This window comes from Trichosurus vulpecula, chromosome 5, assembly GCF_011100635.1.
Source record: "Trichosurus vulpecula isolate mTriVul1 chromosome 5, mTriVul1.pri, whole genome shotgun sequence".
NCBI classification, from domain to species: Eukaryota; Metazoa; Chordata; class Mammalia; order Diprotodontia; family Phalangeridae; genus Trichosurus; species Trichosurus vulpecula.
In genome coordinates, this window is record NC_050577.1 from 78,721,898 (window position 1) to 78,734,413 (window position 12,516).

A 12,516-nucleotide genomic window follows, 5' to 3' on the forward strand; every position below is an offset into this window, starting at 1 on the left:
TAAAATAACAGCTATATTCACATTATGTTGTTTGTAGTGGCTTGTAGCAATATATGGTTAGAATGAATGAGTTACTTTTGGAAATCTAAAAACCCTTATAATGATAGGAATCTGTTTAGTGAAATAAGAATCCCAAAAGATACTACTTGGAATGTTTTACAGATTTAGAGAATTGAGATCTCAAGTGTGGTTCTGAATATATGATATTATTATTCACAGAAGTAAAGCTAACCACTTAGCTATAAAAGCTTATTAATCCAAAACCAAGAGAAAATGATGTGCTCTAAATTAGGCTATTATTAAATGTCTAAATGTCTTATTCCTTAATAGTCATTTGTCATGATCCCCCCCCCCCAAAAAGCCCAATTTTTCACATGTCATGAAAAATCTTCATTTATCAGTTTGTATTTAAAAGCATTCATACTCATTGCATACTTCTTTATATGAAGAAAAAATTGGAATGCATCTCTGCTTAAGGGAAACATTTCTATTTTATAAAGTTTTAGGACATGTATTACAAGTGTGGCTTTAGTTGTTGGTTTAAAACACTAAGTTGATTTTAATTTTAACTTGCTTGACTAAAAATGGCTAAAGCTGTCCACGCAAAGCCCTTTGGAATAAGAACGCACCCCCCTTTCCTTTCCCCCACCCCCCAACAATTTCACTTTCTCTGGAATGATTGATTTTTTTTTTTTGCTTCACTTGTATATGTGCAAGATGATAATTGCAAGGGTATCTGCTTATGTTACATTTTAAGTGTAACAACAATGCTGCTTGCTGCTGCTGTGGGCATGTAAGGCCAATAACACCAGCATATAGGAGGGCTGCTAGCACAGGTTCTTTGACAGCTTTTCTAAGGAAAGCAACTTTAAGGGGTTTACAATCTCACTTTAATTAAACATGCATATAACTTTCACTTAATTCAGGGGAAAAAGTCAGCACCCTGAACTTCAGAGAAAACACAAACAGAAATTGTAAGCAGAAATTATATAAACAGAGCAAACAACACAAATCAGCAGATGGGGCTTCTGTCTGTCCATAGCAATACATGCATAGTTACCAGAAAGAGAGAAGCACCAACATCTGGGTTTCCAAAGCGAAGGGGCTCCTTAACGGCTACCCAGAGTCTCATCTGGCTAAGTTAAACGAGCACTCGTCCAGTGAGCGAGCCCCCAAAGCAAAATGCTAACCTCTGAGAATATATACTGTTTCCAATCAAGGACTCTTGATTCAAAGGCAAGACTCAATCAAAGGCACTTAATTGCCTTAGTGCTGAGAAGCACTCCAAAAGAAAAAACAGCAAAAAGTCCCACTTGCTTGCCATTACATTAACACAATAAATGTGTGAATTGTTTATTAATTATCTAGAGTGAATAAATGCTGGGTTGGGTTTTTAGTCAGTGTTCTATTTAATTTTTATTTCATGGTTGATTTGGTTTTATGTAAACAAATTGTTACAATAATTCAAATAGCTGTTTGTTTATGTACAGAGTCAATTTTCATTGGTAAAGCAAATAGAACTAAAAACAATTATCTAAATAATTTTGGACAAACTTTTTTCTCTTAATTATTGAGATTATTAAGATAATTAGCAAAGTTCTTTATTTCATTTGGTGAATGCTATTTGTATTTTCTCTATTAGTGGTAACTTTAGAGTTCGAAATATAGAAAATTCAGCGTGGTAATTTTTGATGTTGTCTTGATTTATTTTGCTTTTTTTTTTTTGTTACAGAATAACCAACACAGGTTGACTTTATCTATGAATCCAGATGAAAAATATTATGAGAAGCAAGCACAAATGGAAACAGAAAAACTGAAACAAAAGACTGATTCTCTTTCTATGAAAGAGAAGCTACACATATATGAAAAAGGTTAGGAATTTTGTGTAGGTTTTTAAATATAGAGAGGATTTCCTTTTTTAACAGCATCTTTCTTGTAACATCCTATAATGTGAACCTGTAGACCGTATTAGTGACGATAGCATAGTTAATGAAGGAGTTGCTGTCATTTCAATCAATCATGTATTTACTTGATGCCCATTAATTGTTAAGTTATGGTTCCAGGCTCTTTGAACAATACAAAAACATGCAAGAAATTGCAAAGAATTGTAGGACTTAGTTGGTATAGGCTGGGGCAAGGAGAAGAAGCAATAAAACTCCAGAGTTTCTAGCTAGGCAAACTAGTACAGTGGTGCTGCCACTCAAAGAGGGTAGAACATGGGCTTAGGAGGGGAGAGATTAGTTTTTTATCTTTTAAGTTAGAAGCGACTTTTCTAATAAATGTACTATTTAATTTTTAACATTAATTATAATGTTAGTATAATTATGATGTTATAATTATGTAATTATAATGTTAATATAATTATAACATTAATAATTTAACATTAACCTTATTCATACCTTTTAGTTTTATAAGTGAATTCTTGTTTATATATACAGAAAAGACGTTTGTCTTTAAGTCAGAAAACAATTTTTTAGTGTTGACATAATTGCAATACTTGGTGGAGTGCCATCTCTATAGCTACTCCCAGCAGTGTTGATTACAACTTATCACTGTCTTAAATTTTTTTTAAATTTCTACTTTTTTACTTAACGCTGTAATTTGGGAAATTGTGGGAAATATTACTGACATCAATTAATGGTCTGATCCCACAATGCTGTTTACACGATCACAGTTCTGCCCTCCTTTGTTAATGTCAAATCAGCATTCAGATTTTATCTATTTTGTTGAAACATTCCAGTAGTGCTTATTTTCCTGTAACTTCTTAAATTCCAGAAATTAATAGGAATTCTTTATATTTTGTAAAAAAAAAAAAAATGTTCTAATTGAAAACTTAGTATTGATCATCAACAAAAATGCCTAAACTTGTTTAGTTAACCATTTTGGTTAAAATGATTAATACCACTGGATAATACCCCCATGTCTGTTACTAATCAGCTTCTCTCCCCCTCTCCCCCACCATAACAAGTATACATAATCAGGTGTTTAACAAGTCAGCACTGGCCATGCCTAAGAATGCACATTCTGTACCTCTAGTCGATAACCTCTCTGCCATGGGGTAAAAATATATTCCATTCTTATGCTTTTCAAATCATAATTGGCTGTATTTTGGACAGAATTCTAAGGTCTTTCAGCATTGTTTCCTCTCAACTATTATAAGTCTGATCTGTAAAATAGGGATGATAATAGCACCTATCTCCCAGAGTTGTTGCGAGAATCAACTGAAATAATTGTGAAGTGCTTAAGACAGTCCCTAGTAAGTGCTATATAAACGTTATCTGTTAAAGCAGTAGGCCTGTTTATTTAGCATGTTTAAGTAAAGGTCTAGAAGGGAAGGAAACATAGCTTAATTAGAGATACCAAAGAGAGCCAGGACGCAGGAACAGCAAGAGAAAACAAAATAATTGGTAAAGCAGTCCATTGGCACATGGACTATACCTCTGTACCTTAGAGGTATAGAATAAGGAAGGCGAAAAATCCAGCTCTGCGATATTTTGGTCAGACCACATCTTGAATCCACATTTTTAGGAAGGCTGTTGACTAGCTAGAGTATTTCTAGAAGCAGGCAACCAGAATATTGCAGTGAACTCAAAATCATGCAACACATTCATCAACTGTGAAGGAACTGGGGATGGTTAAGCTGAAGAAGTTGGTGGCAAACAGCGTTTGAAGGGCTGACGTGGGGCAGAGATTGAGGTTTGTTTTACTAGACCCCAGAGGGAAGAATTAGGAACAATGGAGGGAAGTTATGGAAAAGCACATTTTGGTTTCTTAACAAGTTAGAATGGACTGCTTCAGGATGTTATGGAGGCACAGTCTTTAGTTATTTAGACAGAAGCTGTAAATCACTTAGGATTTAATGGGATGGTTCCTGTTCAGATATGAGTTAAAGGAGATAATCACAGGGATCCTCTTCCTCCTCAGATTCTGTAAATCCATGACAGATACTACTGTTAGCTTATCAAATACTATTCACTTTCAGTGTAGGACATTTTGTGATTTAGAAAGCTTAGAAAAATAATTTTTTTTTGGAGGGGGGGAAGGCAGGGCAATTGGGATTAAGTGACTCGCCCAAGGTCACACAGCTAGTGTGTCAAGTGTCTGAGGCTTCACATTTGAATTCAGATCATCCTGACTCCAGGGCCAATGCTCTACTCACTGCGCCACCTAGCTGCCCCTAGAAAAATAATTTCTTAAGGATATTAATCAAAGTTTTTAGAAATACTACAACATTCATAAAGGCATCAGCTAAAAAATGAAGCATTGTAATGCTTAATTGAGTCTGCATAGTTGTAGAATCAGTTTATAGGATTTCATACATTTTTTTTAAATTGAAACCGTAACTCAGTCATTACTTTTTGTCTTCTAGGTTTAGAATTACAGAATTTGCAAAGTAAACCACAAGATGCTACCTGTCTGCCAGCATTAAAAGTGTCTGACATTGAACCCACTATATCTTCTACTGAGCTGGATACTGCATTGGCAGGTCATTGTAACTTGAACGTAACTGTTGTGGGGGAAAATTCTGGTTTCATTCTAGCTACATTTGAGTTGTGAACAAATAAGATATGTAATGCTGTTTTCTCTTAAGAATTACAGTATTCTGACCAGTGAATCTTCCTGAGAACCACTAGTTCTCACTAGTCTGTCACCGCCAACCTTCTCCTGGAGCCTGTCCCCTTACTTGCCTGCTCAGTTAGTACTTTGGATTTGGTTTTCTTTGGAGATGGTTTGGTGTGATTTTGTAATTTTCTTTTTTAAGTTAAGGGTGTGAATATTGGTACTGGGTGTAGTACAAGTTTTCAAGGAGAGTAGTTTAACTCATGACTCTTTGGCCTAAACATTTTTTTTACTTTTGGAGTTAGTTATGGGAGAAAAATAGTAGGAAGACAGAGGCAGGTTAAAGCCTCAGAAACTATCCATGAGTCCAGAGGAAGGAAACAAAAAGATAGACTATAAACCTAGTTATAGCAGTTATAACCTCTCCCTCCCCCTTTAGAGAACCCTCCCTTATTCTTTACCCCCTCCCCATCTCCTTAGTGTTTTATTTTTCAGAATTTAGAATACTTATACTCTTCTAGATATATATGTATTGTGCCCTCTTGAACCCATTCCCATTGAAAGTAGGTTTCCAGAACTAACTGCCCTTCCCTCCTTCTATTCCCTCTGTGTCGGTTCTTCTTCTCGCATCTCATTTGTATAAAATAATTACGTTTTTCAGCTGTCCCTAAACAGCTTTACTTTTTAAAGTCATATCATACTCAGGTGTATCCCAATCTTCCTTCCATTACTAATAACAGTCTTAGACATTTGTTTTACATACATAAAAGATAAACATTCTATTCTTGTTGAGTCCCTTGTAATTAGTCTTTGATATGTACCTTATATTTCTCTTGGCTCTTGTATGTCAAATATTCTATTAAGTTCAGGTGTTCTTTTTTTTTTTAAAATAAAGTCCTGACAGTTCACTAAATGTACATTTTTTTTTCCATTCAGGATTATTCTTAGCTTTGCTGGGTATGATATTTTTGACCAGAACCCCAGTTCTTTTGCTCTTTGATATGTAGTGTTCCAAGACCTTTTCAAGGTCTTACAGTGTTGCCACTGCTAGGTCTTGTGTGATTCTAACAGTGGCACCACCATATTTAAATTGTTTTTTCCTTGTTCCTTTTAATATTTTATCCTTGAGCTGGGGGTTTCAGAATTTGAGTATAAATATTCCAAGATCCTTTATAGGATCTCTCAGGTGATATTAGATGGATTTTTTTCTGTTTCTACTTTCCCCTCTGATTCTAATGATTCAGGACTATTTCCTTTAATTATTTCTTCTATTATTGTATCACGAGTCTTTTTTTGATAATAACTTTCAGATAGTCCAATTATTCTTATGTTTTCTCTTCTTGTTCTGTTCTCCAGATAAGTTGTTTTTCTTATGAGATGTTTCACATTTTCTTCTTTTTTTTCATTTTTTATATTTTATTTTATTATTTCTTGGTCTCTTGTGACTTTGCTGGCTTCTTCCCCTTGCCTAATTCTAATTTTCAAGGAGTTTTTTTCTATTTTAAGATTCTGTATCTCCTTTTCTAACTGGTTGACTTTCTTTTCATAATCTTGTTTTTCTTGGATTGTTTTTATTTTTAAAGTCTTTTTTAAGTTCTTCCGTGAATTCTTTTTGGGCAGGTAACCATTCAAGGTAGAAAAGGGTTTCTTTGCTTCACTGTCTTCCTCTGAAGATGAACCTCAGTCTTTTCTATTCCCATAGTAACTCTCTATGGTTGGATTCTTTCTCCTTTGCCCGTGCATTTTTTTAAATTTGTAGTAGTTTAGTTTTTGAGGTGTGGGGGATGGTGCCTCTGGCCTCATTTCCTCCTTCAGTTCTCCCCTCTGGCCTGGAACTGGAACCAAGACCTCCAGCCTCCTGTAAGTGGCCACAGCCGGCAGCATCCCTGCCCCAGTGCTTCTGCATTCACTGGGTTTGTGCTGGTTACTTCTTGTCCCTGCAACATCTCTGCAGCACAGCTGGGTCTGGTATTCTTTGTCAGTAGAGGTTCCCTCAATTTTCCCCGGGTCAGGCACCCAACACCCCTCACTTTTACTCCGGGGGTAAAAGTTCCTGCTGCTGGAGGAGGCAGCCTCCCAACTGAGCTAGCCACAGGACTTACCACTTGTTGTTTAAGGGGACCTAGCCTGGAGGTATTTACTCTTCACAGTGACCAAACCTCATCCTATGACTTTTCTTCAAATCTTCTCCACTTGTCGCAGGAAGACCCCTGTTCTGCCCCTTTATTAATTACTGCTCAATATTCACCCTGAGGTGCTATTTCATCTCTTATGGAGAAAATCTTGAGAGCTTGGAATTTTCTGAGCTACTCTGCCATCTTCCCAAAGTCCCCTTCAGTAGCATTTTTAAATATCAAAAATAATCATACACTTCTTAGTAGTTGTTCTTGCTATTCCATACTAATTATACATTACTTTTTGTCTCCTATAGCTGGCGAAATCCCTGTCCAGTACTGTGCTCAACCAACCAATGGTGTGGTATATTTCAGAGCCTTTTGTAATCTGAATACACTTCCTGAGGAACTCAGGCCTTATGTGCCTCTTTTCTGCAGTGTGCTTACAAAGTAAGGTGATTTTGATATTTATTATGAGGATAGAGACATATAAGTAACACAGACACACATATAGATGGCATGGTGGTAGAGCACTAGGCCTGGAGTCAGGAAGACCTGAGTTCAAATGTGGTCTCAAGACACTTCCTAAAGTTTTGAGTTCCAGATTCTTTCTCTCTCTCTCTCTCTCTCCTTCTCTTCCCCCCTCCCAGATACAGTAAGCAATCTGATATAGGTTATACATTTTTAGAATTCATGGAAGACATTTCCATATTAGCCATTTTGGGCAAGAAGACTCCAAAAAAAAAAGAAAGCAAGGCAGAAAGAAAAAGAAAGAAAGAAAATGAAAAATAGTATACATTAGTCTGTTTTCAGATAACAGTTCTTTCTCCAAAGGTGGATAGCATTTTTCATCATGAGTCCTTTGGGGTTGTCTTGGATCATTGTATTGCTGAGAATAGCTAAGTCATTCACAGTTCTTCATTGTACAATATTCTTACTTCATGTTGTATCAGCTCATATAAGTCTTTCCAGGTTTTTCTGAAATCATCCTGTTTGTTGTTTATGACACAGTAATATTCTATTATAATCAAGTGCCACAACTTGCTCAGCCGTTCCCTAATTGATGGGGACATCACTTTAATTTCTAATTCTTAGCCACCACAAAGAGCTGCTATAAACAGTTTTGTACAGTTCTCCCTCCCTTGTCTGTGTCTGTGTGTGTCTCTGTCTCTCTCCCTCTCTCTCATTCATATACAGACCTAGCAGTAGTATTGCTGGATCAAAGGATATGCACAGCTTTATGGGCCTTTGGCTATAAAATTATTTCTGTTATCTCCTATCCCTTTTTTCTTCCTTATAGGCTAAGATAGATTTCTATACCCAAATGAGTTTGTATGTTATTCCATCTGTGAGCCAGTTCACATGACAGTAAGCTTCAGGTGTTGCCTGCCATCCACCCACACCCTCTCCCCTGCCCTCCACCTTCCCCTCCACTGCAATAGCTCTTTCTCACTTCTTTTATATGAGATAATTTACCCCATATGATGTCCAGGTCCTTTTTTTGATTATGGCTTTCAGGTAGTCCAGTAGTTCTTAAATTATCTCTCTTGAACCTGTTTTCCGGTGAGAAATTTCACATTGTCTTCTATTTTCTTATTCTTTTGATTTTGTTTTGTCATACATTTTTTGTAAATTTTTTATTCATTTTAAACTTAATTACAAAATCAGGGGGAAAAACTTTTTTTTCCTTATTCCTTATTATTTCTTTCTGAAACAATGTCAAATAATAATAGTGTATTAAAATTTTTTTCTTGTATATAGAATGCTAGCTCTTAGTTTCTAACACAAGATTTTTGCATTTTATCAACGGCCATTATTGTATCTTTTAATATAATCGTGATTTTTATGGTTTTTATTTATATGATTTATCGTATTGTTTGTTCATTATGGTCCAATATAGTCTTTCAAATGTGTCACTCTGTTTGATACAGGAGTGTTACTTTGGATAGCATTCCCCTAAACCTCCTTTTTACCTTCATTACTCTGCCTCTTCCCTCCACCCCATTTAATTGGACTATCTCATCTATGAAATGAGAGGGTTAGGTGGCCTCCTGAAACCTGTCTACCTCCATATATACAAGTGTATGATCCACTGAGGGTCAGTGTGACTAGTGGCTAGGGTTGGCTTTGAAGTAAAGAAGACTTCGATCGCCACCTCTAACACATTCAAACTGTGTGTGACATTGGCCTTGTACTTTAACTCATCAGTCCTTTAGGCTACTCTCGACAATTACAAGTCGCTGAGAGGGCGCCAGTCTGCATTGGTACAAGGAGTTTCCTCACCTGGGAGTTCCTATGCTGACAAAGTCATAGGTCCAGTCCCAATCCTTGTGATCCAGTGAACTCATTACTCTCTTCCCTTTTCCTTCCTTTCCCCCCTTATCCCCTCAAACCCATTTATTTGGCTCACTAATTTATTAACCTGCATAATATTACTGTTGTTTTTAATCCCTCTATGGAGATTGCCTTGAGAGAGGCTAGTTTATTACAACTGTCAGTGTCTGTTGATTTCAGTATTTATTAACTTGAATGCACCTTGTGCTGTTGTGTTTATTTTTATGTCAGAAACTATAATGTTAACTTTTACCACCATAAATTTCTCAAATTCATGCAGCTTTAATGTCCATTGCTTATGTTTGAAAGGGTTATTTATACCTAGCTGATTTTTTGATGAAATCTCTTAACTTTGAGATTATCCGATTCCAGTTTCTATAATTTTTTTTTTGGGAGAAGAATCTTGTGCAGTTCTATGTGATAGGTTTTTGATATGTGATGCCTTACTTTTTGGTTGTTTAAAAGTAATTTCTTTGGTGTTTTTATTTTGATAATTGAAAATACTGTCTTGAGTGAGCTGAATTTGGCATTCATCATTGTTAGCAGCTCACTTCTGCCAATGTGTCATGTACCCCTTTTTTTTCATTATTTTCAAGAAGTTTTCTCTTACTATTTATCATTTGGCCTATTTTTTTTCTTCCTGATTTTTGGGAAGTCTCATAATAGCAGTATTTTTTCTTTCTGTTATTTTCCAGGTGCATCATTCCTTTGAAAAATTTCAAATTGAAATTTTTTCTCGGTTAATTTTTCCTTTATTTTCACTACTCTGCACTTGCTTACGGTAATTTTTTCATTGAATCTTCATTATGTTTTTATTGATTTTTTTAAAAAATTAATATATTTTTGACATAATAGAGTCTTCACAATTATTCTTTTGGCTCTGCTTTTATTTAGGTCATCTACCATATTTGCAGTTTGGGTTGAGACGATCCCAGGAAGGATTTATAAATTGTTGGAGACTTAAGTGCCCTAACATTGTGAGGGAGATGACCAAGGAAATTGGTCTTCCTGTTTCCAAGGCTATACATATAATCATTTACTGCGTAATCCTTTTCCATCTTGGCTGCCAGAACATTGCACCGTTCAAATGGGGCAGAAAAAAGTGGTAGTAGAGGAAAAAGGTTAGAGGAAATAATTATTTAGCGATGGACAGATATTTTTAAAATTTATGATTTATTTATAGTACTAGTGTAGTTTATATAGATATTTATAGGTACATATACACATAATCTGTCGAATAATTTCTTTTCCCAGGGGATTAATAGAAACATCTAGAGGGGTGCCGTGAAAATTCATGAATACTTCATGGATACTTTGTAATAAAGTATAAAGAATAGCTTCTTCAGTGCTATATAATGCTATATAAAAAATAATTATAATGATTTAGGTTATTTAATAGAGATTTTATACCTATATACATATATTTTAAAATAATGATGAAGTTTAAATGAGTATTTCTTTATTAACAGGATGGGTTGTGGCATTTATGACTATAGAGAACAAGCTCAGCAAATAGAACTAAAAACAGGAGGAATGTCAGTTTCCCCTCATGTGATTCCAGATGATTCAGATTTAGATATGTATGAACAGGTAACTAATATACTGTCTTTTTCATGGTCACAACTGCAGTTTAAAAGTCAATTAAAAGGGTTTTAAAATATTATTTAGCTTTTTGTAGATTGGCTAACAATGGATTTTATTTTTCTCTTTTCAGGGTGTGCTTTTTTCATCTTTGTGCCTAGATCGAAATCTATCAGACATGATGCATTTATGGAGTGAAATATTTAACAAGTAACATGGCTTGATTACTTGCACATAATGTTACCTTTTAGACACTCTGAAAGTCTAAATCCTAGAAATAAAGAGGCCTTTAGTTAGTGCTTAATCATGGATAGTTCACTTTAAAAAATTTTTTGTAATTCTGGACTTTGGACCAGATTATGATGAATTTTTACATAGTTTATAAATTAATACAGAATAGATTTTTAATAAGTTTAAAATATCCTCAGTTGCTCTTTATTGGCTCTTAAATAGAGCAGAAACTTTAGCTTGGCTTTTAACATTCTATACAGCCTGCCTCCAAGTAGATTTCTAGCTGTTTTCTTCACTCTTCCTCTTTATAAAGAGGAAGTATAATTAGCAGACCAGCCAACTTGCTGTTCTCAGACTCGTTCTGCCCTTTCTCACTGTGTGTTTGCCCATAGTACTTTCCATGTGGAGATAGTATTCTCTTCATCTCTTCTCTCAGGGTCTGCCTCTTCCACAGAATCTTCCCTCATTCCCCTTTCTCTCAGGCAACTTTATTTGACTTCAATTAAATATAAATCATAATTTAATTTGATGAAATATGATTGGGGATCTTTTGGTAGTTATTGGTGTACATGTCTAATATCACTTACTGGATTGTAAGTATCTTAAAGGTAAGAATAGTGTCGCTTCTCTGTGTTGCATACCCAAGCTGAACATAGATTCAATTCAGTCCAATAAACATTTATTAAGTGCTAGATATACAAGTAGTAATTAATCGAAATGGGAGAGATGACCTGCAAAAGCAGGTAGGAAATGGGGGAGGAACAAGGACACTGGGGCATTTTGTTCCCTGGAGTTGAAACCAGGCAGAGCAGAGATGCAAAGTGGAGTGATCCTGAGAGTTTGGTGCCCTGTCCTCCAACCCTCTGGAGGCTGAGAGAGGGGGTGTCAGTCATGCATTGAAGTAGGAGCTGAGTTTTGAGGTCTTGAGCTTATCCTGGGAGGGGCATAGATAGGTAATCATTGTGTGTTGAATTGTTTTTCGGTTCCATTATTACCTAGGGGATTGTCTTTTGTGTTGACAATATACTGTTCTTTTATTTTTTTATAGCCCACACTTTGAAGATGAGGAACACTTTAAAGTGTTAGTTAAAATGAGTGCTCAGGAGCTTTCCAATGGAATTCCTAATTCTGGCCATTTATATGCATCTGTTAGAGCTAGTAGAACACTAACTCCTGCTGGAGACTTATTAGAAACCTTTAATGGCATGGATCAGGTAAAGAAATAATTGATTATTCTGGATTTATTAAACCTCAATCAAGTAGCTAAATTGGGGCCTTCCACCTCCCGCTTCCAGGCATTTAAAAGCCATTCCTCATCGAACTTCATTCTCACCCCTTCTTCCCACAGTACTTGATTTTCTTCAGTTGGTGTCACCTCTTTCAGGAAAGAATAATCTGACCTCCATGTTGTTAGTGCCATCCTCTTTCGTCTTTTATCACACTTATTCATGCATAAAATGCATTCCCTTAGTTGAATAAAAGCTTGCTGAGGGCTGGGACTACTTGGTTTTTGTCTTTGTATCCCTAGGACCTGGTACTGTGTGGCTTCGCTTATAGTAGGTATTTTATAAGTACTGGACTAAGCAAATTCACAAAAACTTTTGGCATCTTAACCTTACTTAGATTCACTACCAGAAATTGTTTTTTAAATAACTAGTTTTAACTTTTCCCTATAACGTCTGTATGTATGTCATTG

At 35.6% G+C, this 12,516-nt stretch overlaps 1 protein-coding gene across 1 annotated transcript in view; it reads left to right on the forward strand.

Moving 5' to 3' along the window:
- The window catches only part of PITRM1 (pitrilysin metallopeptidase 1), a 45,788-nt gene that overhangs the window by 18,164 nt on the left and 15,108 nt on the right, over window positions 1-12,516 (forward strand). Inside the window, exons 14-19 of the mRNA XM_036760976.1 lie at window positions 1,733-1,871; window positions 4,370-4,486; window positions 6,992-7,124; window positions 10,478-10,598; window positions 10,723-10,799; window positions 11,869-12,034. Of these exons, the coding sequence (XP_036616871.1) occupies window positions 1,733-1,871; window positions 4,370-4,486; window positions 6,992-7,124; window positions 10,478-10,598; window positions 10,723-10,799; window positions 11,869-12,034 (753 nt within the window). The remainder of the gene's footprint in view (window positions 1-1,732; window positions 1,872-4,369; window positions 4,487-6,991; window positions 7,125-10,477; window positions 10,599-10,722; window positions 10,800-11,868; window positions 12,035-12,516) is intronic.